The following is a 27,897-nucleotide window of genomic DNA, read 5'->3' on the forward strand; positions in this document are numbered from 1 at the left end:
AGGGTGTACTTAGTTTTTCACACTTAGCTTCTCCATTTTGGCTTTATTTTTGTAAAATAAATCATGACACGGTGTAATATGTCATGTGTTGTTGTTCATCTGAGGTTGTATTTACCTAATTTTAAGACCTGCCTAAGGAACAGGTGATTGTTATTAGGTCCTGATATGTAAAACCATAGAATTCAAAGAGGGTGTACTTTCTTTGTCACACCACTGTATATATGTATGTATGTATGTATGTATGTGTGTATGTATAACTTTTTGCAGGAACTGTATGCAGGCAAAAGCACAAAAAGTTTCACAGGCAGTCTCCGGGGCCCCTTTAAACTTCAATGGCCACCTCTCATCCCACTTCTGACACCATATGTAAGAGATGTGTTCAGAGGTACGCAATGGAGACCATTTAAAGTGAAACTAAAATTAAGCTTTATTGCGCCTGTCCCTTTAACACAACAAAAATAAAACCTACTCCCCTTTGGAGAATATCTACACATGTAGTACAGCCATCTCTAACTGGTTGGTTAGCTAAGCTAATTACCAGCCCCAAATATGTATACATTTATACAGACATACAACAGTCCCATAAGAAAGTCTTATCTTTCTTGTAGCTGTAGGGGAAGGCTTCTCTGCTCTCCTGGGTCAGCACCCTTGTATGCTAAGGCAATGTCTGTCCAGGTATAGAGGTCTGCTCCCCTTTGTCTTGTTGTCAGCCTCCAGTCTCTCTGCAGCTCAAGATATCTGTCCTTCCTTGGTTCAGACCCCAATTGTGAGACTAAGGAATCCTCCTTCCTGTCTCAGAACAGGCTATTCCTAAGAGAGCTCTAATCAGCCAGGTGGAGTTGGTTAATTGCTGGTATGCAATTAACCAGCACACTTCTGGATTAGAGGCAAGTTTCTTTAATCAGGGATAAGTCCCTGTTACAATATATATACATATATATATATATATATATATGTATGTCTTTAGTTACTGTATATAGCGCCATAAATGTACATAGCGCTTCACAGTAGTAATACACACGACAATCATAGAAATAACAATACAAATAACACGTAAAGGGAATAAGTGCTTCAGACATAAGTGACATTTAGCACAAGGAGTCCCTACTCCGAAGAACTTACAATCGAATTGGTAAGTAGGAAGAACGTACAGAGACAGTAGGAGGGCGTTCTGGTAAGTGCATCTACAAGGTGTGACAGAGTCACAGACTCTGTATACATTAGTAGGAGGTGGCAGTATGCCTGCTTTCCAGTATGCGAGGAGTTAACCCCCACTAGTTAGACAGGCCACAGGTGATCCTAATTGAGTAAGCTCACCTGCTTTTAAAAGAGGAAATACCTCTGGGGCAGCAGTCTCTCTCAGACACTGAGAGAGGACAGAGGAGAGCTGACAGACAGACACAGGCTGTTCATATTTGTGCTGTCCCAGGGGGAATAAAGCTCCCAGGTATGGAGCCAACTGGTGTTACCGAATATTGTTGGGCTGGTCTAGGTTAGCTAGCCAGCCAGGTAGATAGACTGAACTTTTGTTTAGTTAGTTCCCCTAACAGGGATAGGGTTTTTGGTTTATGTTTTGTTTTACTTAAAGGGACAGAGCACTCATTATTTTGTTATATTTTTGGACAAATAAAACCACCAGCAGATTATTTCACCGGAAGAATTGTGTTGTCTCCTCACTAACGACGGTCATCCTGTCTCAAGTGGTGTAAGAAGTGGGATGCCGAACCCCCTGTAAAAGGGACGGAGCTGCACATTGCGACTGATGGGTCCTGTGCAGACTGTTACTGTCAGTATGGAGGACGTCGTTAAGGCCCTACTACACAGCACCGCTGTTAAGCAGGAACACACTGCGGCACAATGTGAGATAAACCAGATACTTGCGGCCCAGATTGGCCTTATCGCAGAAACACAGAGGGAGCTGGTTCAACGCCTGACCCAGACTACTATGGGCTCGACCAGTGCAGCCGAGGTGCGGCCTTCCAGCAAACCTATACCTGCAGAAAATGACGCCGCAAGATGACGTAGAGGGTTACCTCCAGTCCTTTGAGCGAATCGCTTCCCGGGAAAGTTGAGCCCGCTCCAAATGGGATGGAATTATCGCCCCCTTTCTACTAGGGGAAGCCCAAAAAGCATATTGTGACCTCGACGAAGAAGCCGCAGCAGATTATGACCGTCTAAAAAGCGAAATCCTTGCAAGGATTGGAGTGTCTCCCGCAGTCTGTGCGCAAAGGTTCCATACATGGAGATACCAGGAACAGAAATCCACCAGAACACAGTTATGGGATTTGATCCATGTGGCGACCAAGTGGCTAAAACCAGAAGCATATAGCCCAACCCTGATACTTGAGATCGTGGTGCTGGACCTCTTCATTCGAGCATTACCCCAAGACCCCCGCAATTGGGTGGGAAAAGGAGATCCCTTCACTTATGATGCCAAGGTTAAGCGCAGTGGAATGTTTTCTAGCCACCCGTGAACTGTGGACTGGCATGTGTGACCCGCGGGGATAAAAATACCCACAACTTGCTCACCGGAGTGATTTTTAAATGGTACACCAATCTCCGCCCTGATAGACTCAGGGAGTGAGGAGTTGTCAGAGACCGGGCTTGTTGACAATCAGGAGTCAGAGTTACCCGTAGATGTAACCGGTCAAACTCCAGAAGAGGAAGGTTTTGGAAGTCTAGAACTTTCCCCAAGTAATTTTGGTAGGGAACAGGCTAATGATCCCCAGTTGAAAAATGGGTTTAGCCAAGCGGTAGAAGTTAATGGGGTGCCGGTAGAAGGGACAGCCAAGAACTCCTATCCTTATTTGTGTATTAAAAATTATTTGTTATACCATGTAAGCCAAGAGGGGGGCCAAGAAATAGAAAAATTGCTACTACCCAGTTCATTATTAAGGGAGGTCCTAGAGCTAGCACACTCTCACTTATTGGGGGGTCATCTTGGAGTAGAGAAAACACAGAAAAGAATCCTAAAAAGATTTTACTGGCCAGGGATATATAATGCAGTAAAAAGGTTCTGTGCCTCCTGCCCCGAGTGTCAGTTGACAGCCCCCCGACCAAGCTTGAGGGCCCCGTTAATTCCTATGCCTATTATTGAGATCCAATTTGAGAGGATTGCTATGGATATAGTGAGTCCCTTGCAGAAATCTGCCAAGGGCCATCAATATATCCTAGTAATTCTAGATTATGCCTCTTGCTATCCAGAGGTGGTACCTTTACGTAATACTTCCTCCAACGCCACAGCTAAGGAATTGTTACAGGTATTCTCCCGACTCGGGATACCGAAGGAAATTTTGACAGATCAGGGCACCCCGTTTACGTCTAAACTTATGTGAGAATTATGCGTAGAGCTAAAAATAAAGTCCCTAAGAACCTCTGTTTACCATCCGCAAACGGACGGACTGGTAGAAAGATTTAATAAAACTCTTAAGATGATGTTGAGGAAGGCGGTTGCTAGTGATGGGAAGAACTGGGACACCTTGTTGCCTTATCTCTTGTTTGCTATCCAAGAAGTACCACAGGCCTCTACGGGTTTCCCCGTTTAAACTCCTGTATGGGAGATGCCCAAGAGGGATTCTGGATAGCCTCAAGCTGTAGAATTGATAAATAGGAACAGGGACGTATCTTCCAGCATACCAGGGAAAACTAGGGTGGTTTCCCATGATATTGTCACCAAGCCGGGAATAGCCATTGAGATAAGACCTTATAGGATCCCAGAAGTCAGAAGAGGGGCTATTCAATCAGAGGTAAAGAAGATGCTAGACCTAGGGGTAATTGAGGAGTCCCATAGTCAATGGTCCAGCCCTATTGTCTTGGTACCTAGCCTGATGGGTCAATACGGTTTTGTAATGACTTTAGAAAAGTCAATGAAGTCTCGAAGTTTGACGCCTATCCTATGCCCCGGGTAGACTAGTTAATTGAGAGGTTCGCGAGGGCCCGTTTTCTAAACACTTTAGATCTTACAAAGGGTTATTGGCAAATCCCGTTAACAGAGTCACCAAAAGAGAAAACGGCCTTCTGCACACCTGATTGCCTCTTCCAGGATACCGATTCTCCCTTTGGCCTTCATGGGGCGCCTGCAACCTTCAAAAGGTTGATGAATAAATTGTTACAGCCGCACTCGAACTACGCCTCAGCGTACTTAGACGATGTGGTAATTCATAGTCCAGATTGGGACTCACATCTACAAAAGGTTGAGGCAGTGTTGAGAACCTTTCAGGAGGCGGGTCTTACAGCCAACCCAGCTACATGTTCAGTCGGCTCGGCAGAAGCTAAATATTTGGGCTAGGCTGTGGGAAGGGGGGCTGTAAAACCTCAGCTCAATAAAGTAGAAGCCATTGAGAGTTGGCCCCGTCCCCTTAAACAAAACAGGTTAGGACATTTCTAGGCATTGTGGGTTACTACAGGCGATTTATACCCCATTTTGCAACCCGGGTTACACAGCTTTCCGATTTAGTAAAAACAAGGGCACCCGAGGTGGTAAAATGGAGCAGTGGTGCGGAGACAGCATTTTTAGACCTACGTACAGTGCTCTGTAGTCACCCAGGCTTGGTAGCCCCGGATTTTACAAAATAATTTTTTCTGCAAACGGACGCCTTTGAAGTAGGTCTCGGAGCAGTACTGTCCCAGTTAGTAGGAGATGAGGAATACGCGGTCTTGTATTTAAGTCGCAAAATGTGTCCCCGAGAACAAATGTATGCCACGGTAGAAAAAGAATGTTTGGCCGTAAAGTGGGCAGCAGACACTTTAAAATATTACCTATTAGGCAGATCTTTTACCCTCATCACAGACCATGCACATCATCCTTACAGAGGATGCATAGAAACAAAGAAAAGAATTCTGGAGTTACCCGCTGGTTTCCGTCATTAAAACCCTTCAATTTCACAGTGCAGCATCGGCCAGACATACTGCACTGTACTGCGGACGCACTTTCTAGGGTGTACAGTCTCGGTGCATGGGCCGCTCCACTCGGTAATGTTACGCGGGGGAGGGGGAAATGTGACAGAGTCCTAGACTCTGCATACATTAGTAGGAGGTGGCAGTATGCCTGCTTTCCAGTATACGAGGAGTTAACCCCACTGATTAGGCAGTCCACAGGTGATCCGAATTGAGTAAGCTCACCTGCTTTTAAAAGAGGAAGAGGAAATGCCTCTGGGACAGCAGTCTCTCTCAGACTCTGAGAGAGGACAGAGGAGAGCTGACAGACAGACACAGGCTGCACATATTTGTGCTGTCCCGGGGGGAATAAAGCTCCCAGGTATGGAGCCAACTGTTGTTACCGAATATTGTTGGGCTGGTCTAGGTTAGCTAGTCAGCCAGGTAGATAGACTGAACTTTGTTTAGTTAGTTCCCCTAACGGGGATAGGCTTTTGGTTTATGTTTTGTTTTACTTAAAGGGACAGAGCACCCATTATTTTGTTATTTTTTTGGACAAATAAAACCACCAGCAGATTATTTCACCGGAAGAATTGTGTTGTCTCCTCACTAACCACGGTCATCCTGCCACATAGGGGACATGTGAAGAAGAGACCTGTGAGGTTTTGAAAGCTCTGTACACGTGAAGAAGAGACCAGTACGGATTGCAAACACCTGTACACATAAAAAAGAGACCTGTGAGGTTTGGGAGCTCTGTACATGTGAAGAAGAGACCTATAAGGTTTGGAAAGTTCAGTACACGTGAAGAGACCTGTGAGGGTTGGAAAGCTCTGTACATGTGAAAAAGAGACCTGTGAGGTATGGGAATCAGGTTGTCCCACTTATGAATCTTCATATTGATAAAAATGTAGCCCTCCTTACAGCAGGAAGTAGTGTATGCTCTGAGAGACGAGTTATACTGTATGCACAGAGAGACGAGTTATACTGTATGCTCTGAGAGGCGAGTTATACTGTATGCTCTGAGAGACGAGTTATACTGTATGCTCTGAGAGGCGAGTTATACTGTATGTTATGAGAGGCGAGTTATACTGTATGCTCTGAGAGGCGAGTTATACTGTATGTTATGAGAGGCGAGTTATACTGTATGCTCTGAGAGGCGAGTTATACTGTATGCTCTGAGAGGCGAGTTATACTGTATGCTCTGAGAGGTGAGTTATACTGTATGCTCTGAGAGGCGAGTTATAGTGTATGCTCTGAGAGACGAGTTATACTGTATGCTCTGAGAGGCGAGTTATACTGTATGCTCTGAGAGGTGAGTTATACTGTATGCTCTGAGAGGTGAGTTATACTGTATGCTCTGAGAGGTGAGTTATACTGTAAGCTCTGAGAGGCGTTATACTGTATGCTCTGAGAGGCGAGTTATACTGTATGTTCTGAGAGGTGTTATACTGTATGCTCTGAAAGGTGTTATACTGTATGTTATGGGAGGCGAGTTATACTGTATGCTCTGAAAGGTGTTATACTGTATGCTCTGAGGTGAGTTATACTGTATGCTCTGAGAGGCGAGTTATACTGTATGTTCTGAGAGGTGAGTTATACTGTATGCTCTGAGAGGTGAGTTATACTGTATGCTCTGAGAGGCGTTATACTGTATGCTCTGAGAGGCGAGTTATACTGTGTGCTCTGAGAGGTGAGTTATACTGTATGCTCTGAGAAGCGAGTTATACTTTATGCTCTGAGAGGCGAGTTATACTGTATGCTCTGAGAGGTGAGTTATACTGTATGCTCTGAGAAGCGAGTTATACTTTATGCTCTGAGAGGCGAGTTATACTGTATGTTATGAGAGGCGAGTTATACTGTATGTTCTGAGAGGTGAGTTATATTGTATGCTCTAATAGGTGAGTTATACTGTATGTTCTGAGAGGTGAGTTATACTGTATGGTCTGGGAGGTGTTATACTGAATGCTTTGAGAGGCGAGTTATACTGTATGCACTGAGAGACGAGTTATACTGTATGTTATGAGAGGCGAGTTATACTGTATGCTCTGAGAGGCGAGTTATACTGTATGCTCTGAGAGGCGAGTTATACTGTATGCTCTGAGAGGTGAGTTATACTGTATGCTCTGAGAGGTGTTATACTGTATGCCCTGAGAGGTGAGTTATACTGTATGTTATGGGAGGCGAGTTATACTGTATGCTCTGAGAGGCGAGTTATACTGTATGCTCTGAGAGGCGAGTTATACTGTATGTTCTGAGAGGTGTTATACTGTATGCTCTGAGAGGTGAGTTATACTGTATGTTCTGAGAGGTGACTTATACTGTATGCTCTGAGAGGCGAGTTATACTGTATGTTATGGGAGGCGAGTTATACTGTATGTTATGGGAGGCGAGTTATACTGTATGTTATAAGAGGCGAGTTATACTGTATGCTCTGAGAGGCGAGTTATACTGTATGCTCTGAGAGGTGTTATACTGTATGCTCTGAGAGGTGTTATACTGTATGTTATGAGAGGCGAGTTATACTGTATGCTCTGAGAGGTGTTATACTGTATGTTATGAGAGGTGAGTTATATTGTATGCTCTAATAGGTGAGTTATACTGTATGTTCTGAGAGGTGAGTTATACTGTATGGTCTGGGAGGTGTTATACTGAATGCTTTGAGAGGCGAGTTATACTGTATGTTCTGAGAGGCGAGTTATACTGTATGCTCTGAGAGGCGAGTTATACTGTATGTTCTGAGAGGTGAGTTATACTGTATGCTCTGAGAGGCGAGTTATACTGTATGCTTTGAGAGGTGAGTTATACTGTATGTTCTGAGAGGTGTTATACTGTATGCTATGGGAGGCGAGTTATACTGTATATTATGAGAGGCGAGTTATACTGTATGCTCTGAGAGGCGAGTTATACTGTAAGCTCTGAGAGGTGAGTTATACTGTATGTTCTGAGAGGTGAGTTATACTGTATGCTCTGAGAGGCAAGTTATACTGTAAGCTCTGAGAGTCGAGTTATACTGTATGCTCTGAGAGGCGAGTTATACTGTATGCTCTGAGAGTCGAGTTATACTGTATGCTCTGAGAGGTGTTATACTGTATGCTCTGAGAGGTGAGTTATACTGTATGTTCTGAGAGGTGAGTTATACTGTATGTTATGGGAGGCGAGTTATACTGTATGTTCTGAGAGGTGAGTTATACTGTATGCTCTGAGAGGTGTTATACTGTATGCTCTGAGAGGCGAGTTATACTGTATGCTCTGAGAGGCGAGTTATACTGTATGTTCTGAGAGGTGTTATACTGTATGCTCTGAGAGGTGTTATACTGTATGTTATGAGAGGCGAGTTATACTGTATGCTCTGAGAGGTGTTATACTGTATGTTATGAGAGGTGAGTTATACTGTATGCTCTGAGAGGTGAGTTATACTGTATGCTCTGAGAGGTGAGTTATACTGTATGTTCTGAGAGGTGAGTTATACTGTATGTTATGAGAGGCGAGTTATACTGTATGTTCTGAGAGGCGAGTTATACTGTATGCTCTGAGAGGCGAGTTATACTGTATGTTCTGAGAGGTGAGTTATACTGTATGCTCTGAGAGGCGAGTTATACTGTATGCTCTGAGAGGTGAGTTATACTGTATGCTCTGAGAGGTGTTATACTGTATGCTCTGAGAGGTGAGTTATACTGTATGTTCTGAGAGGTGAGTTATACTGTATGTTATGGGAGGCGAGTTATACTGTATGTTCTGAGAGGTGAGTTATACTGTATGCTCTGAGAGGTGTTACACTGTATGCTCTGAGAGGCGAGTTATACTGTATGCTCTGAGAGGCGAGTTATACTGTATGTTCTGAGAGGTGTTATACTGTATGCTCTGAGAGGTGTTATACTGTATGTTATGAGAGGCGAGTTATACTGTATGCTCTGAGAGGTGTTATACTGTATGTTATGAGAGGTGAGTTATACTGTATGCTCTGAGAGGTGAGTTATACTGTATGCTCTGAGAGGTGAGTTATACTGTATGTTCTGAGAGGTGAGTTATACTGTATGTTATGAGAGGTGAGTTATACTGTATGTTCTGAGAGGCGAGTTATACTGTATGCTCTGAGAGGCGAGTTATACTGTATGTTCTGAGAGGTGAGTTATACTGTATGCTCTGAGAGGCGAGTTATACTGTATGCTCTGAGAGGTGAGTTATACTGTATGTTCTGAGAGGTGTTATACTGTATGCTATGGGAGGCGAGTTATACTGTATATTATGAGAGGCGAGTTATACTGTATGCTCTGAGAGGCGAGTTATACTGTAAGCTCTGAGAGGTGAGTTATATTGTATGTTCTGAGAGGTGAGTTATACTGTATGCTCTGAGAGGCAAGTTATACTGTAAACTCTGAGAGGTGAGTTATACTGTATGCTCTGAGAGTCGAGTTATACTGTAAGCTCTGAGAGTCGAGTTATACTGTATGCTCTGAGAGGCGAGTTATACTGTATGCTCTGAGAAGTGAGTTATACTGTATGTTCTGAGAGGTGTTATACTGTATGCTCTGAGAGGTGAGTTATACTGTATGTTCTGAGAAGTGAGTTATACTGTATGTTATGGGAGGCGAGTTATACTGTATGTTATGAGAGGCGAGTTATACTGTATGCTCTGAGAGGCGAGTTATACTGTATGCTCTGAGAGGCAAGTTATACTGTAAACTCTGAGAGGTGAGTTATACTGTATGCTCTGAGAGTCGAGTTATACTGTATGTTCTGAGAGGTGAGTTATACTGTATGCTCTGAGAGACGAGTTTGGGATACACTAAGATGGAGCCTCATTGAGTCGGTTCCTCCAACTTCAAGGTAACACAATGACACAGACAGGACACATGAGTCTCTGTACCTGTCGGTCGTCCTGCTCACATCCGTCTGGACTTCGGTTCCTTTAAAGAAAACAAAACAACTTTCTAAGGTCAAATCCACAGAAATCCGATTGTAACTCAATAATTTAACTGCTAACTGGGATTTTCAAAGGTCACTAACACATCGTTAACTAATAACGGGGATCCTCAAAGATCACTTACACATTGTAAACTGCCAACAGGTATACTCGAAGGTCACTAATACAATATTACAATACGAGAGAGAGAGAGAGAGAGAGAGAGACACAAACACCGAGAGGGGGAGAAAGAGATACACAGAGGCGAGAGAAAGGTGGAAGAGAGAGGGAGAGACCCACACACATGCACAAAGAGGGGAGGGAGATATACAGCTGCGCCAGCCTTTTTTCTTAAGTGGCCGAAACCGAGCTGCTCTGATAACCGCGGCCAGGCGCGCTCTGTTTTCATTTTTTCCATTGCGGTTTTCTATATCTTAGCGGTCGTTTTTTTAGCGTTGTCTGCAATACTGCAATACGTCTAGAAACTCAGGCGGGCTATCGCGTGCTGATGACTTAAAAGTCTAATAGCAATTCAACCTACAGTACAGCCGTACAGTTCTGCAAGTCTGAGTGTGCGCGCGCAGTAATTGTAAATTGTAAGATTTATATTTGAAGCAGAGATTAATTAACGTTCCGAGTTTATACTGTTAACAGTAGTATGAGGCTCCTTAGGGAGAAGTACAGTATTACAAAAATATAATGTCACGTCTTCTTCCGAAAATAACATTATAACATTTCTATATGTATTATTTATTAATCAATACTTTTGCTATGCTTGCTCTCCTTTTCATACTGTTTTTATTTTATGCGCATGCGTGTATGTCTCATTGGAACATTGTTGAACCGCATAGGCATGTTACAGTATCACATTTCTGCACATTAAACATTATGATGACCTGTTGAAAATATTTCTTTGAATTGATAATCCAGCATACAGCGCTCTCCCCCTCACCCCCGCACACACTCAAGGCTAAAGTATTTCAACTTCTTATCTACTGTATTGTACAGTACACCTCTCCCACAACATTCATTTGTAATGGATGGCTTTCTGTCTTGAATCTTCCCGAGCGTGGCATCACATTTCTGCGCATGCGTGTATGACTTCCCATTCAAATAGAAGTTAAAAAAAAAATGCGGTTATTGAAATGGGCTTGCATAACAATTCTTGATATTCTGAGAATTAATCACTACTGTAGCTTTTTAAATCTACACTAGTCATGTACGTACTTTATGAGGTGGGTGGCATAGTACTGTGTTTTTTATTTGGGGGTGTGGGGTTCAAAACATTATGATGACCTGTTGAAAATATTTATTTGAACTAGTAATCCCCCCCGCACACACACAAGGCTAAAGTATTTCAACTTCTTATCGACACCTGTCCCAAACCATTCATTTGTATTTATTTTTATTGGCGAGAATGACTCATCCTTCCACCCTCCCAAACCCCGAAGCCATTCTTTGAAATCTTTGAGGCTTTGTTTACGGTAACACATGCGCCCGTGTGATAATCCCTTCTCGAATTTAATATGTTAATCTGATTAGCCCTTCTTGACGACTAACTAGTGTAGATAGAGCCTTTCATCAAGAAAGATTTCACTGAACCACTAATCTCGCACACACTGCAATTAACCTGTGATAAGCCCTTCATGGAGAATAGTACCCCACACATTCAAATTTAATTTCAAATTCAAAATAAAATAAACCCGTTTTTAAGGACTGATTTATGTTTTTGTCTTTGATACTGTAAGTGTTAGGAATGTGAGCACACAGCACCACAGGTGGAGCTCACGGCTCTCTCCTTACACTGCTCAGACCCTTCCGCTACAACCACGCAAGACCCCTTCAGCTTCATCACTTACCCCTCGGCATGGTGGGGTGCTCCATGAGGTTCTTCCTCCACGCTCTACACCGCAGCCGTCGGCGCGGAATCCCACGTTGCTTCCTCTCATGCGCACGTTGGACTTACAGCGCACACGCAACAGCCCATGAACTTATCCCCACTCAGGCTCCGCCCCCAAACACCGCACGGGTACAATCTGGCTCTTGCTGAGTGTCACCTGAGCTCTTAGAACAGCAGCCAATGCACAGAAGCTCCCTGGGCTCCTCCAGGCACGCCCCCTCTCCTGGTTGGCTGTTCCAGCTTTATATACCCTCTCTGTCCTGTGCTTCCTCGCTCGTCAAAGTTTTTGTATGGGTGTTTCACAGTGCTTGTTCTTTGATTCTCTCGGTTTTGACGCGGCTTGGCAAACTTCCCCCTTTGGTTCTCGACTTCGGCTTGTTCATGTTTACGTTCCTTCTGGCTTCCTTCGACCACGGCTCTCACCTCGATCCCTCCATACATCTCCTACCCCTGATCTCGGCAACGGCAACGACCATTCTTCTGGAAAAAACGGTACCGGCAAGTATTCTCACAATACTCCCCATCTGGCCTGGCACCATCTAATACCACAACCCGGACATGTCCCTCGCTCTGTCGCTGTGTGTATTCATACCTGCCACCTCAGTTCTAGGGACAGGTCTGGTCTGCGGGCTACTCCGGCGTAACAGTAAGTTAACAATATTTGACATTCTTTCTTTTTCTGTACAGTACTGTACCATACAGTACTGTACCATACAGTACTGTACCATACAGTACAGTACTGTACCTTACTACCTTCCTGATGCATGCCCATTACCCTCTATCACAATGGGCAACCCAGTCGCAATATGATCGATATATTTATTACATCTTTCGACGGTGAGGACATTGTTCCAAAAACTCAGTATGCCATTCGCCAACTCCTCCTTTTTTGAGGGTTTCGCCACTTTTCGGCTATGATCCTACAGCTGATGCCAGACCATTTCGATAGGATTGAAGTCTGGCGATCTGTCATTGGAGGGGGAAAAAAGGACAATTAGTTAAAGAGATACACAGTAAACAGTGGGAAAAAATGAGACACGGTTACCGCACTTACTCCGCTGGCGTCTTCACCCAGTTGACACCACAGGCAAGAATATGCGAAAAAGACGCAGTGTGTTTGGGATCGTTGTCCTGGAAGAACCGGTGACCATCTGGGAATCCACGTGTGATGTTCTCCACAATCTCGGGCACTATTTTCTCTTGAAAAAAAACTTTATTCATGATTCTGTAACAAGAAAAGAGAAGTGCTCAAAATAATGCACACTAGTACAGTACATAAGGCAACAGCATGTGACTTTGTACATTATTTTACCATCGAAGATGACAATGCATCCTGGTCCACGCCTAGATGGCCCCCCGCACATGCAGCTTCACTGGGTGTTTTGGACGCGGCTTCTGCGCATGCGTGATGACATAATGTCCGTGCGTAATGCGTGATGACGCTCCCTGATGCGTTTCGTCGCACACGGGCGACTTTTTCAAAGGGTTATGGTTTCAACAAATGCTGCAAACTCTGCAAACACATTTGCCAACATCCCACAGCCAGTCACAACCATAGAACATTCAATGTTAAAGGATCATACAGCTGCACATCCAGGAATTTAGTGTATATGATTCAGTGCAACAAATGTGACCAAGGTTGCTACATTGGGGAAACCAGCCAAAAACTACAAGGAAGAATGAATATGCACAGACACTCTATACTCCATCACGAAGAAGGAAGATACTGCTCACCTGTGGGACATCACTTCTCACAACCAGATCATTCCATAAATGATTTTAAATATCAAAATCCTCAATGGAATGTTTAAAAGCACCAAGAACGGAAAACATTTGAACTCAGAATGATAAGACTCTTTGACACCAAAACCAAAGCACTTAATGCGGACATGGGTTTTCTCACACCCTATCACACCTGTTAGACTACAGTTAATATATATATAGTTAATATACTCACTTTCTTCATGCAAGACCAATAACCAATAACCTCAGCTGATATGACATGGATCTAATTGCATTCTCTTCACAGGTATGTTCCTGATGTTGAAACTCTCTGTATAAGACTGAATCTGGCCTTGTTGAATTGATATATAAGTATGTTCCTGATGTTGAAACCCTGTGTATAAGACTGAATCTGGCCTTGTTGAATTGATATATAAGTATGTTCCTGATGTTGAAACCCTGTGTATAAGACTGAATCTGGCCTTGTTGAATTGATATATAAGTATGTTCCTGAGGTTGAAACCCTGTGTATAAGACTGAATCTGGCCTTGTTGAATTGATATATAAGTATGTTCCTGATGTTGAAACCCTCTGTATAAGACTGAATCTGGCCTTGTTGAATTGATATATAAGTATGTTCCTGATGTTGAAACTCTCTGTATAAGACTGAATCTGGCCTTGTTGAATTGATATATAAGTATGTTCCTGATGTTGAAACTCTCTGTATAAGACTGAATCTGGCCTTGTTGAATTGATATATAAGTATGTTCCTGATGTTGAAACCCTCTGTATAAGACTGAATCTGGCCTTGTTGAATTGATATATAAGTATGTTCCTGATGTTGAAACCCTGTGTATAAGACTGAATCTGGCCTTGTTGAATTGATATATAAGTATGTTCCTGATGGTGAAACCCTCTGTATAAGACTGAATCTGGCCTTGTTGAATTGATATATAAGTATGTTCCTGATGTTGAAACTCTCTGTATAAGACTGAATCTGGCCTTGTTGAATTGATATATAAGTATGTTCCTGATGTTGAAACTCTCTGTATAAGACTGAATCTGGCCTTGTTGAATTGATATATAAGTATGTTCCTGATGTTGAAACCCTCTGTATAAGACTGAATCTGGCCTTGTTGAATTGATATATAAGTATGTTCCTGATGTTGAAACCCTGTGTATAAGACTGAATCTGGCCTTGTTGAATTGATATATAAGTATGTTCCTGATGGTGAAACCCTCTGTATAAGACTGAATCTGGCCTTGTTGAATTGATATATAAGTATGTTCCTGATGTTGAAACTCTCTGTATAAGACTGAATCTGGCCTTGTTGAATTGATATATAAGTATGTTCCTGATGTTGAAACTCTCTGTATAAGACTGAATCTGGCCTTGTTGAATTGATATATAAGTATGTTCCTGATGTTGAAACCCTGTGTATAAGACTGAATCTGGCCTTGTTGAATTGATATATAAGTATGTTCCTGATGTTGAAACCCTCTGTATAAGACTGAATCTGGCCTTGTTGAATTGATATATAAGTATGTTCCTGATGTTGAAACTCTCTGTATAAGACTGAATCTGGCCTTGTTGAATTGATATATAAGTATGTTCCTGATGTTGAAACTCTCTGTATAAGACTGAATCTGGCCTTGTTGAATTGATATATAAGTATGTTCCTGATGTTGAAACTCTCTGTATAAGACTGAATCTGGCCTTGTTGAATTGATATATAAGTATGTTCCTGATGTTGAAACCCTGTGTATAAGACTGAATCTGGCCTTGTTGAATTGATATATAAGTTAGTATGTTTGAATGTAAAAAGTAATTTTTTTTTTTTTTTTCCCCTCTTAACTCTGTGCTGTTAATTGAACAAATGGAACAAGCTGACTGATTGGGGAGGGGGAGGGTCATGTGACTTTTTTTTTGTGTATAATACTAACACCTTCGCTGCATTGGGCAGGAACTGCATTAGGCAGTGAGGCATTTAAAGTGAGGTTTTTAAGTGATAAAAACAGTTTGACTAGAGGTGACTGGGGACTGCATCTACTGCACACTCTTTTACTCAAGACAACAAACGGTAAGCTATTCAGATCACACTATGATCCCAAACTTGTTAGCCTGCATAGTTTAACCCCCCACCCCTTTACAACTTCTTTCACTGCAGCCTCTCCCAAAACTGACTGCACAAAACACTGAAACCCTGAATTGACCCTAGCATTGCAATGCAGCAAAACACTTGACAAGGTACAGGCACACACCTGCTGTTTAGTCTGCACACACTGACTCTGCTCACAACAGCTCCATGCAGCACTGCCTACCTCTGGCATCATGAACCTGCTATGTCTTCTAACTTTTTTCTTTCTACTGGCCTCATGGAGATGTTACTCCCTCTATCCACTACAAACTCCTCCATCCTGGCCCACACCCAACATCACCATACACCCTGGACTACTCAAAAGCCTTGCACTATCTACTGAATGTTGGTGGAGAACTCTAAAAACCAGCACACCAACCACCGCACACTCAAATGGAAAACACCACAAATTTACAACTTGCAAACAACTACCCAAATTTCTACTCATACTATTACTCTCTCTAGCAGGTGATGTTGAAACTAACCCAGGTCCTCCCATTTCAGCTCTGTCCCATGCCCCTGAGAATTCCACCTTTAAATTCCAAAAAGGGCTATCTGTCGCCCATATAAACATCCGGAGCCTGCTGCCCAAACTGGATGAACTAAGGACATGGTGCCTTATGCATAAACCCAAAGCCATCGTTCTTACAGAAACATGGCTATCCTCTAAAACCCCTGATGCAAATATCGCCATTCAGGGACACTCCATTTTTTGGAGAGATAGGTCAAAGAGAGGAGGAGGGGTGTTATTTTATATTGCCGACACCTTACAATTTACACTGTTACATTGCCCATCAAGTCCACCCTCTTTTGAAACTCTAGTTGGCAAAATCTGCCTCCCCTTTTCTAAGCCCATCTTGCTTGCTGGCATCTACCGCCCCCCTAAAGCCCCTCTACAATCCTTGACTGATATCACCCAATTTCTTGCCTCCATTTCCTCTCTGAATGAGAAGAGTGAGCTGCTAGTTCTAGGGGATTTCAACTTCAATTGGCTTGACCCTAAAAACCACAAAATCCAGATACAACTCAAGTCACTTAACCTATCGCAACTCATTTCCCAACCCACACGAATAAACCTGAAGTCGCATAACCATTCCTTGCTAGACTGGATTCTCTCCTCAAACCCCAGCAGAATCCAATCCTCTGGCATCCTTCCTGATATTTTCAGTGACCATGCAATAGTGTACTGTGTAAGGAAAATTAAACCGCCCCATTCAAGCCCTAAAGTTCTCCTCACTAGAACATTTAAAAACTTTAACCCACAACAGTTTCTGGATGACCTTACCAACTGCCCATGGCACAGAATCGATTTAATTCCCGACCCTGATTCTGTGCTCGACTATTTCCAATCCGAGTTCTTAAAACTCTGCGATACCCATGCTCCACTACGCAAAATAAGGGTACGGGGGGCCCACCTTCCATGGGTTACACCTGACCTTATAGCACTCTACCAGTTCAGGGATGCCTTGTGGAAAAGCTACAAAGTAACTGGCACTACCAAGGATCTCAATCACTACAGATGCATGCGGAACATGTGCACAAGGCAAACAAGGTATGCAAAAGCACAATATTACTCTGACAATCTCCACCAAAATACATCAAACCCAGCTAACTTCTGGAAGGTTATCAACAATATATTCCAGGCTCCTAACCATCAACAACCAAGTAATATCACTAAGGGGGATATTACTCTGACAAACCCCACTGACATTGCAAATGCATTCAATGATTACTTTGTGGGGTGTGCCACTAACTTATTAGCGAAACGCAGCACAAACCCCAAACATGAATCTCATCCTGGGAGTATCCCTACAGTCCCACCCCCTCCCAACACTGCCCACAATTTTCAATTTAGCCCAGTATCTGAAGAGGAGATTACACAAGCAAGCGCTCCTCAAACTAAAACTAAGCAGCCAATGTGGACCCGACTTACTACAATCTAGGTTCCTACGACTTGGTGCCCCAGCCATTGCCAAACCAATTGCGTCCATAGTCAACTCTATCCTGTCTGCAGGCCATATCCCTAAGACCTGGAAAACTGCAGAGTTGTCCCGATCTTCAAAAGTGGGGACAAAAACACTGTCTCAAACTACAGGCCAATCTCACTTCTCCCAATTCTATCCAAAGTTATGGAAAAATGTGTCCACTCCCAATTAAGCGATTTCTACACCAAGACAAATTTCCCTGGCCAATTCCAGTCTGGGTTTTGTCCCAAACACTCCACCGTAACTACCCTGCTAAAAGTTTGCAATGAAATCCAGTGTGGAATGGAACGGGGACAACTCACTGGTGCAGTATTCCTAGATTTTGCACAGGCTTTTGACACAGTTGATCATGTTATCCTGCTTAACAAACTCCAGAGCTCTGGAATAGGGAAACATGCTTTAAACTGGTTTCAGTCCTACCTATCAGGAAGATCCCAACATGTGTCCATTTCAGGCTCTAACTCCAACCCCCTGGATATCACCTGTGGTGTCCCGCAAGGCTCTGTTCTGGGGCCCCTACTCTTCTCAGTGTTCATTAATGATCTTCCCACAGCTTGTAAGGAAGCCTCAATACACATGTATGCAGATGACACAATCCTATATGCACACAGTCATAGCCTCTCTGACCTTCAACACATACTTCAGTCTGACTTTTTGAGACTCGAAAACTGGATTTCCCAAAACAAACTGTTTTTAAACACTGACAAGACTGTAACAATGGTATTTGGGACCAAGACTAAATTTGTAAAGCTTCCAGTGACTGAGCTCCTGATTAGAACCAACGCTAACACCACCCTAACACCTGTCACTAGTTTTAAATACCTGGGCAAATAGGTTTGACTCCCACTTAACATTCGGGATGCACATTGATACCCTGAAAACCAAGACCTATGCCAAACTAGGGGTACTTTACAGGAACAAATCCTCCCTAAGTCTCCTGGTCAGAAAGCGTATTGCACAGCAGATGCGAATGCCAATTATTGACTATGGAGACATAGTATATGGCTCGGCTCCTCAAACCCACCTTAGCAAACTTGACACCCTCTACAATTCAATTTGTCGTTTTGTTCTCCAATGCAACTACAACACACATCACTGCGAAATGCTCAAAGAACTAGATTGGTCATCACTAGAGTCTAGGCGCAAAGTTCACCTTTCCTGTCTCACCCTCAAATACTTTCTGGGCAAGCTACCCAGCTACCTGAACAAGCTCCTCACCCCTACCACATGCAGTACCTATCACCTGAGATCAGACTCCAAAAGACTATTCATGGTCCCAAGACTCAACAAAGTATCCGGACGTTCCTCCTTCTCCTTCCGTGCACCCCAAAACTGGAACAACCTACCAGAGACTCTCATATCCACCACCAGCTTAAGTTCTTTCAAATCTAAGGCTGTCTCACACTTTAATCTGGTCTGTAACTGTTTCATACGCTCATAATATATATTTTCTTTAACTGTGCATGCAATGTCTTGTATATAATGTATACCTTGTTCATTTATGTAACTGTATTTGTAACCATGTATTATTTTGTTTTACTCTGTGCCCAGGACATACTTGAAAACGAGAGGTAACTCTCAATGTATTACTTCCTGGTAAAATATTTTATAAATAAAATAATAAAAAAATTGTTTGTAATTATCCTGCTTGCCTCAATTCTTCTCCACACTTTCTCTCCCCCCCCCCCCAGCATCCCTTCCCCTTCCCACCTTTCTTTGACACTGTCCCCTGGCTTCAAACACTTAACACCCTACCTTATCAACAGTAAATATCTGTTGTTTTTTTTCCCCTCTCTCTACACTGTTTTAGCCATTGAATCATTTGTATATCAGTATTGCTGACCTGAAGAAGAGAGGAGAACTCTCGAAAGCTTGTCCTATGACATAAATTGTTAGTCCAATAAAAAAGGTATCACCTAATACTGAAGAACTCATTTATTCTGCAATATATATATATATACAGTAATATAGTTATATAAATATGTATGTATATATTTGTATAGCGCCATAAAATGTACATAGCGCTTCACAGTAGTAATACATGTCATATAAATAACAAATATAAATAACAGATCATGGGAATAAGTGCTTCAGACATACTGTAAAAGTAACATTAAGGAAGGAGTCCCTGCTCCGAGGAGCTTACAATATAATTGGTAGGTAGGGAGAACGTACAGAGACAGTAGGAGGGAATACTAGTAAGTGCGTCTGCAGGGGGCCAAGCTTTGTGTCATGTGTCCATGATTATCCAGTGCTACTCATATGCTTCTTTAAGCAGATGTGTCTTAAGGTGGGTCTTAAAGGTGGATTGCGAGGGGGCTATATACAGCGATATAAATTATAATAGATATATAATATAGTTATATAAATATACAGCGATATAAATTATAATATTACTGGTACTTTGTGTGTGTGTCATACTGTTTACAGTAAACAGTAAACTGTACTGCAATGGGGGGTTGTGAGTGCGTGAGTCATAATGAGTAATAATGAAGTGAGTGGTAATTAAGGAAAGAGGTGCAACTCACTTTGAAATAGAATGGGTGCCTTTAAATGAATTGATTATAAGAATGTAGTTATGATAATTGAGGAAAGAGGTGCAACATAAAAAAAAAATTGTACAGTACTGTATATCTAATAATTGCTAGGAAAATGGTTCCGTTAAAAACAATAAGCCATGTAACCAATAAAAGTGCTATTACAGTACTGCACGGTAAAGAAAACATATTGAAAATACTTTACTTACACGGTAGTAACAGTTGGTGTCCTCGTGACATTTTTGGCCTACCCGTGGGCATGACAGCTCACGGTGGCTGCTGGTACAACGAGGCCAGAAGTACTTAACCAGCGTTGAATATCTGCAAATCGGTGTCCTCTCTTGTACATATCCTGTATTCTCATGCTGAGATCCTTAGACATCTTTTTAACAGGCATTGCTGCGTTTAGAAAGAAATACAAGCACAAGAATGTATATTCGATGTGTAGTCGATGTGTATTCAATGTGCAGTGAATCCACAAAATGGATGGTGTATTTATACGGTAATGACTCACATTAGAGTACGCCCACTTTTAACACCTGTACCTCGTCGCCATGCATAAAAGGTGACACACATTGCATAGCCCACCACTCGATGATCTGTATCTGAACTTGCCCTTGTCCAGATACTGCATTGTGCCATCTGCTTCCATAGATCAACCCCGATTCTACGGACGCAGGAATCAGCTTTCTTCTGCCGTGCCGAAAAAACAAAAGGCGGAAGCCTTTTCCAAGCCACAGCCAAAGCGAAAGGCCAAGACTAATAAAGAAAACCTTCTGACGACTCCAAAGGCTAGGGCTAAGAAGCATGGGCCTTATTATGTCAAGAAGAAATTCGCTGATATATCAAGAACGCAAAACCAATGGAACCCACCCATCCACGACGACACTGCTCTCCTGGGAAACTCCAGGCCACCTTCTCCTCCCATCCACGCTGCCGCTGCTCTCCCAGGAACCCCCAGACGACCTTCTTCCATCCACGTCAACGCTGCTCTCCCGGGAACCCCCAGGCCACCTTCTCCTGCACTCCACGCTGCCGCTGCTCTCCAGGGAACCCCTGGTCACCTTCACCTCCCATCCACGACGACGCTGCTCTCCCGGGAACCCCTATCTCATCCGCTCCAGCACTCATCCACTCAAATGTCCACAGTACTTCATGCACAAGATCCAGCTCGTTCGCCCGCATGCTGAATGGGTTAAGTGTCGATATCCCTGAGAACTCTATGCTGGTAAAGTTAGATCTTCTTTTAGAGACCATGCTAAATATGAATATACGGATGGAGAAGATGGATAAGCAGATGGAGAAGATGGATAAGCACAATTTAGAAGATAGAGACTGAAATAGCGGGCATACATAGTTTGCTTGGAGTTCCTGCCCCTGTATGTCGGACGCAGGAGCAGGAGGGTGGCATGGATGTGACCTTCCTCCTTCCATCGCCAAGCGCACCCCCTCCATCAGAAAAATAAGTGTACATGTATGCCATTGACGAGGATGACATGACAACCCCGTCAAGACCACGCCAGGAGATGACAGCACAGATAAGGTGACAAAGACAGGAGGGACAGGAGGAAAGCATCCTCCCAGACCACCTACCCTCGCCCGCTGCCACAAGCACACCCGCTCTCAGAATCCCACCCACACACGCTTGCATTGAGACGGTGCCCGACATCATCTTGCGCGACCTGTTCCAGCCACTCAGGGAGAAGTATAGGCTTGCAAGTGGTGGTATAGCCCAGAGATATGCCAAGTACATCTTCAAACACCACGTGAGCTGCGAGTTGTACTGCGGGTGGATCCACAATGTCAATTACGAAGGGAATCGCATCAAAAAGGCTCTTCCTGAAAATGTAAGAATAACTATTGTGGAGGAAAGGCGCCATCATTCCAGTACAGATCATTTCATGAGAATCGTGAGAGACTCCATACATGGCATTTTGCGGCATACAAGGGCTCGGCCCTGGAAGGACAGATTGGTGGAGATCGAATTCGCTGCGTGATTATTCGTCTGTATAATAAATATAATAAATGTTTTTACTTACTCCAATAAAAAAAATGTTGATTCTTTTAAATTGTGAACAGAAGAAAGAAAAGCTCCTATTATGTCGCACTAGAGAAAACACCCTTGTCTGTATTAAAATAATTTTATTAATAAACTGATTAAAATATAATTGCAGTGGAGTATACAATGAACCAAAATATTAAAACAAATTAAAAGTCAGGTGATTTAAAACAACGAATCAAGGAACACTATATCCTCATTGATATAATCGAGGGTGACGCACGATGATGACGCGACGCCTTAGGACCAATTAGAGCCTGACACTAATTAGTATCCATGGCGATGATTGCACATAAAAACCCGCTAGGAATACTTTGAAACTGCCCCTGATGAAGCCACATAGGTGAAACATATGTTGGGCGCGCTTAGCGCTGCTACATGGTGCGCAGGCTAGTCGGAGAGGTCTGGTGCTTCATTCCTGTCAGAGCGTTTCGGAGCCTTCACCGTGGGAAGCACAACGCTCTGACTATATCCTATTTCCTTGTACTTTGAGTGTTAGATTCTACTATTATGGCTCAAGTGGGCTATGTGATTTAAACTCCATTCATAGGAGTAATCTGCCTGTGTTTGTCAAGTGGTTCACCATAACAGACCTACAGGCTCCGTTACCTCTGCACCTGGGGGTCTGGTGATATAGTGTATGTGTACATAGAGGTACAGACTAATATATAGTTCAGGTGGATCTCACATTAGTCCAATTATTACCCCAAACACTTATATAGACATACAGAGCTAGTAGCCCTCTACAACCATAAACACTCTTAGTCATATAGAACTAGTTATCTGACGACCTAAAATTGAATTGGAATAGCTATCACCACAGCTAATTCATGCAAATATATTTTAATCAGTTTATTAATAAAATTATTTTAATACAGACAAGGATTTTTTCTCCAGACATAATAGGGAGCTTGACTTTCTTCTGTTCACAACATTACTCAATCCCCGTCAGCACCACCCCTACACCCGTTATTGCAGTGTAGTTCTCTGTCTTAAACAGGATACCATACTAGCCTCTTTTTTGGAGTTGTGTGGGGTACACCCTGACCCCTTTTTGGGGTCACCCTTCTTCTGTGTTCTTTTAAATTGTATTTATAAATCAATGTTTTTACTCACTCCATAAATGTTTTTACTTACTCCATAAATGTTTTTACTCACTCCATAAATGTTTTTACTCACTCCATAAATGTTTTTACTTACTCCATAAATGTTTTTACTTACTCCATAAATGTTTTTACTTACTCCAATAAAAAAAATGTTGATTCTTTTAAATTGTTTCATTGTGTTTCCTTTTATAACAAAATACAGTGTTTCTAGAACATACTGTACAGCCAGTAATGGCTGGTTAAAATCAGTCAAGAAGGTTACAAGAATTTGCATGAATGGCTTGTGAGGGGGGGGGGGGGGGGTAGTAACTGGTACTGTCGAAGTGTGTGCAGGATTAGTTACTATAGTAAACACAAGAATTTTGCGTTTCAACAAGGTTCCATGAGGCATACTGTACAGTACTGTACACTGTAGGCATGCGCATTAAATCAAAACAGTATTAAAACAATACATACAGTACAGGTATAGAATACACATAATGTATCCTGTAGAATAAATACATACTTTTTATTTTTGGGGTTTATTATACAGTATGTAAAAAAGTATTGTATACTGTATGAAAACAACAGCATACTGTTTCAGGTTTTCTATAAAGCTCACAGTTATTCTATCCTAATTAATAAAAATGGCACTGCCACTAAATTGTTGCCTCCAGTACTTGGATTTTTAAATCAGATTCATCAATGTGCAAGCATCGTTACAAAAAGCGATATTATCTATCGAAATCCCTCCATTTGCCGTTCTCCGCCTGATGACAAAGTTTCTTTTCTGAGGAAAAATTAAAAATACAGCAAAGTTGAATATTATTTAAATAGTTTCATTGTTTCATTGTGCAACCTTTTATAAAAATGTCAGTGTTTTCTAAAATTTTCTAATTTTCTCGGGGGGGGGGCGTTCACATACACGCATGCGCCTAAATGTGATGACACACATATGCGTTTCAACAAGGTCCCAATGAGACATACTGTACAGTACACGCATGCGCCTAGCTGTCCACCAATTGTTCAGTATCTACTGTAGAAGCTGCTCAGCCAATGATATTGCTGGACTACATTTTCGCGAATTGTGACTAAAATAATAGAACTAAATAACCATAAGCAGAGCGATTGATTACAGGAGAATCGCTTGACTGTGCATTGATATTGATATTTTAAAAAAAGAATAAAATACGGCAGCGGTACTCACCATAGACTTTGCCAATCGGTTGGCGCCGAGCCACTGCCACCAGTCCCATATTCTTCATTATACATGTAATTGACAGCTGATGAAGCTGGAAATCTTTTTGGTACATGCAAGCTTGCTGGTATCTGTACGTGAAATCCTGCTCAGGCTGCAGGTATCCTGGCGGGGACAGATAACCTGGTGACCGGGAACCCGTGCTTTCACTGACGGTCGGACCGTTATTGGAAGCCGGTGCTGGCGCTGGCGCTGTTCCATTGCTGGCCTGAGACAGACGATTCTTAGTTGGTTTTACCATGACCTTTCGCCTTTTCAAGTCTCCATGATCAAAGATACTGGAAAAATCTGGCGCAACACACCAATACCCTCCTCTAACTCCGGGTGCGGGATCAATACGAGAAAAACACGGATCGATACATAACTTTTTCCTTATTGCACGCTTCCACACACGAGCATCTGGCGAAAATTTGTAAAAGTCATAATTTTCGATAAAATTTTGATAAATTTGACCAACTGTGGCCATCTTATCAGCTGCTGCATTAATTGCGGACCATATTAAATAAGCGTACGTTATGTCGGGCTTTTTGAACACGTACTGCGGCGGTGTACTCATCTCGGCAATCTCTGGACAATAGAACACCAGACACTGTGCATTGAGTTTTTAATATGAAACGCCTAAATTTATACAGTATTGTAACTTCTTCAGTACCACGGTCAATTCACAATGGACCACTGTGGTATTTTTTAAACACCTGCAAGACGATACATTACTGTAGCACATGTACAGTACTGTAGTGTACTGTAACAGGGGAGTAATCCCTGTTCAAGTAAACTGCCTTTAATCTAGCAGTGTGGTGGTTAACTGCTGGTAGTCAATTAATAAACACCACCTGCCTGATCTAGTTTGCTTACAAAAGCCTGTCTGTTGAGACAGGAAGTGACTCCTTAGCTCTGAATGATAGCTGACCTTTGGAGACAGAGGAGTGTTCTTGAGTCTCCCAGGAGAGACTGACCAAGAGAACACACATCTCTGGAGCTGACCGGTCTTGAGCTCTGCCCAGCATAGCTGATTGCAAGACACCAAATAAGACTTCTAAACCTGGATGCTGATATTTTCTGTGCACGCACGGGTGCGGTTCCAGGAGAGCAGAGAAGCTTACTCTACAGCAGCTAAAAGATAAGACTTTCATTATTAAGAGACTGCTTAAATCTGCTTATGTCATGCTATATGTTTTGGGGCTGCGAGACATGCTTTACTAAGGGAGATGTGAATTAATTGCATAGGATTTCACTAGAAATACTCCCAAGTGAATAGAAGCTTTGTTCCCCCCCCTGTGTTGGGATGGTTTCCTCATAAAAAGGAAAAGGCACAATAAAGCCTATTATAATTTCACCTTATAAAGTCTCCAATTGTGTACCTCTGTGAACGTCCGTCTACATGTACACATTAGAATTCATTACAATTCATGAATATCTGCCACCTGGCGGATCCGCAAAGAATTGCTCCCAATTAAATCCGAACCATTATAATTAAACAGATCAACCGTCGATCAACCGCGGGTGCTGGGCGGCATGACTGCGGCATGAATGCGGCATGAACGCGGTGAAGCGCGTGGAATTCTGAAAATATAACCACTACGCCGCCAAGAAGTGTTAAAATAAAAGCTACCGCGGCTGTACTCAGAGTGGAGAAAGAGAGAGACAAAGGGGAGAGAGAGGAGAGGAAAAAATGAGAATAGAGATGCACAGAAGGGAGACAAAGACAGATGGAAACAGTGCCAGCCTCCCTCTCACGGCAGTGCCAGCCTCCCTCTCACGGCAGTGCCAGCCTCCCCCCCCCTCACACACAGGAAGGAGAGGAGCTGTGAGCCAAGATGGAGGCAGACCCTGGAGGAGGGAGAGGAGTGGGAACCAGGTCTCAAGCTAATCTGAATGCGGATAAGAAAGTTTCCCTGGAAGCTAAAGTGCAGAAACTTTTGCAAAAGAAAGAGTCAGAAAATATGGAAAAAGAGATGAATGAAAATGTTGGGCAGAAAGAAGCTAAAATGGAGAATACTGAAAGTACTCAGAACCAGACAGGCAAGAGAACTGCGGCTAAAACCAGCTCAAGGTTTAATGAAGCCAGGAGTAAAAGGCAGGCAGAACATGAGAAAAGGAGACTTGGAGTCACAGAAATTGTTATCCCACAAATTTGTAAGGACATACACACTAATGCACAGGCAACTGCAGCTACACTTGGCATAGAGACCCCGCAAGCAACTGCACCTGACACAGTGACCCTGTATACAATTGTACCTGATACAGAAACTCTGCATATAACTGCACCGGAAACAGAGACCCTGTATACAACTGTACCTGATATAGAAACTCTGCATACAACTGTACCTGACACGGAGACCCAGCAAGCAGCTGAAGGTTACAGACAGGTGCAGGAATTGCAGCTATACCCAAGGCAGACACACTACGAACAGCCCAGGATGAGAGCCTGAATAATGCTGGCAATACACCTGAGACAGAGCAGCAAACAGCCCAAGCACAGGAAGAAGTGTCTGAAGTGGAAATAGCTGAAGCAGTGGAGAACGCTGAAGCAGTAGAGGCTTTTGAGGCACAAGAAATGGAGATTCCTAAAGTGGGAGAAAAATCCATACAGCCTGCAGCAGCACCAAAACCCTTAGCAGAAACAGGAGCGGCAAAAGCAAAGTCCATAGGTGAAGCAGGAACTGCAGCAAAACCAACAGGAGCGGCTGAGCCAGCTCCCCCCCCCCCCAGTCAGCATGGAGTACAAGACGCCCAGGTACATCTTACAGTATATGTCATTTGATGATGCCAGAAAGCGCAGGAACATAGTCAGACTGCATTATTGGGGTGATATGGTTCCTATACCGGACAGATTTGTTATAGGAAAAGACTTGATCAAAGTTTCTCTTGGCTTTCAACCCAGTGAAGTGTATGCTTTGTTACATGCTCCTAAAGCAGGAACTATGAAGTCAGCTTTAATTCTGGTTTCGTTACAAAGAAGTTAACGATAATCCAGAATGGGAATATTTCAAAGTTATCCAGGTATCTCGCCCTGTGACCGTGGAAGTGAATATTGTCTTTGATATTGAGACTGTAGCGGTGGAGGACATATATTTTTGGCTACAAAGGCAGTGCGATGTTCAGTCTTGTCCAGTGAAAAATATGGATGCTGAAGGTTTCTGGAATGGGGGCTACAAGTTTTAAGTTAAACTCAGGTACACACATAACGTGGCATGTCACATCCCAAACGCCATATATATTGGAAATGATGTTTTTATTGGGAACAGCCTAAAAAGTATTTTAAATGTGATTCCCCCAGACACTTAAGCTCAGCATGTGATCAAATCAGATGCACTTTATGTGGTTCAATTGGTCATCACAGCTCTGAGTGTTACAAGGATATACAGTGGTGTGAAAAAGAAAGTACACTCTCTTTGAATTCCATGGTTTTACTTATCAGGACATAACAACAAT

The 27,897-nt window shown here is 42.8% G+C and overlaps 1 protein-coding gene across 2 annotated transcripts in view; it reads right to left on the bottom strand.

Moving 5' to 3' along the window:
* The window catches only part of LOC142494786 (SH3 and multiple ankyrin repeat domains protein 3-like), a 156,379-nt gene that overhangs the window by 80,013 nt on the left and 48,469 nt on the right, over positions 1–27,897 (bottom strand). For both annotated transcript variants that reach the window (XM_075599240.1, XM_075599239.1), the window contains exon 3: positions 9,743–9,782. In XM_075599240.1, coding sequence (XP_075455355.1) covers positions 9,743–9,782 — 40 coding nt within the window. The remainder of the gene's footprint in view (positions 1–9,742; positions 9,783–27,897) is intronic.

Source organism: Ascaphus truei, chromosome 5 (genome assembly GCF_040206685.1).
Source record: "Ascaphus truei isolate aAscTru1 chromosome 5, aAscTru1.hap1, whole genome shotgun sequence".
Lineage (NCBI taxonomy): Eukaryota > Metazoa > Chordata > Amphibia > Anura > Ascaphidae > Ascaphus > Ascaphus truei.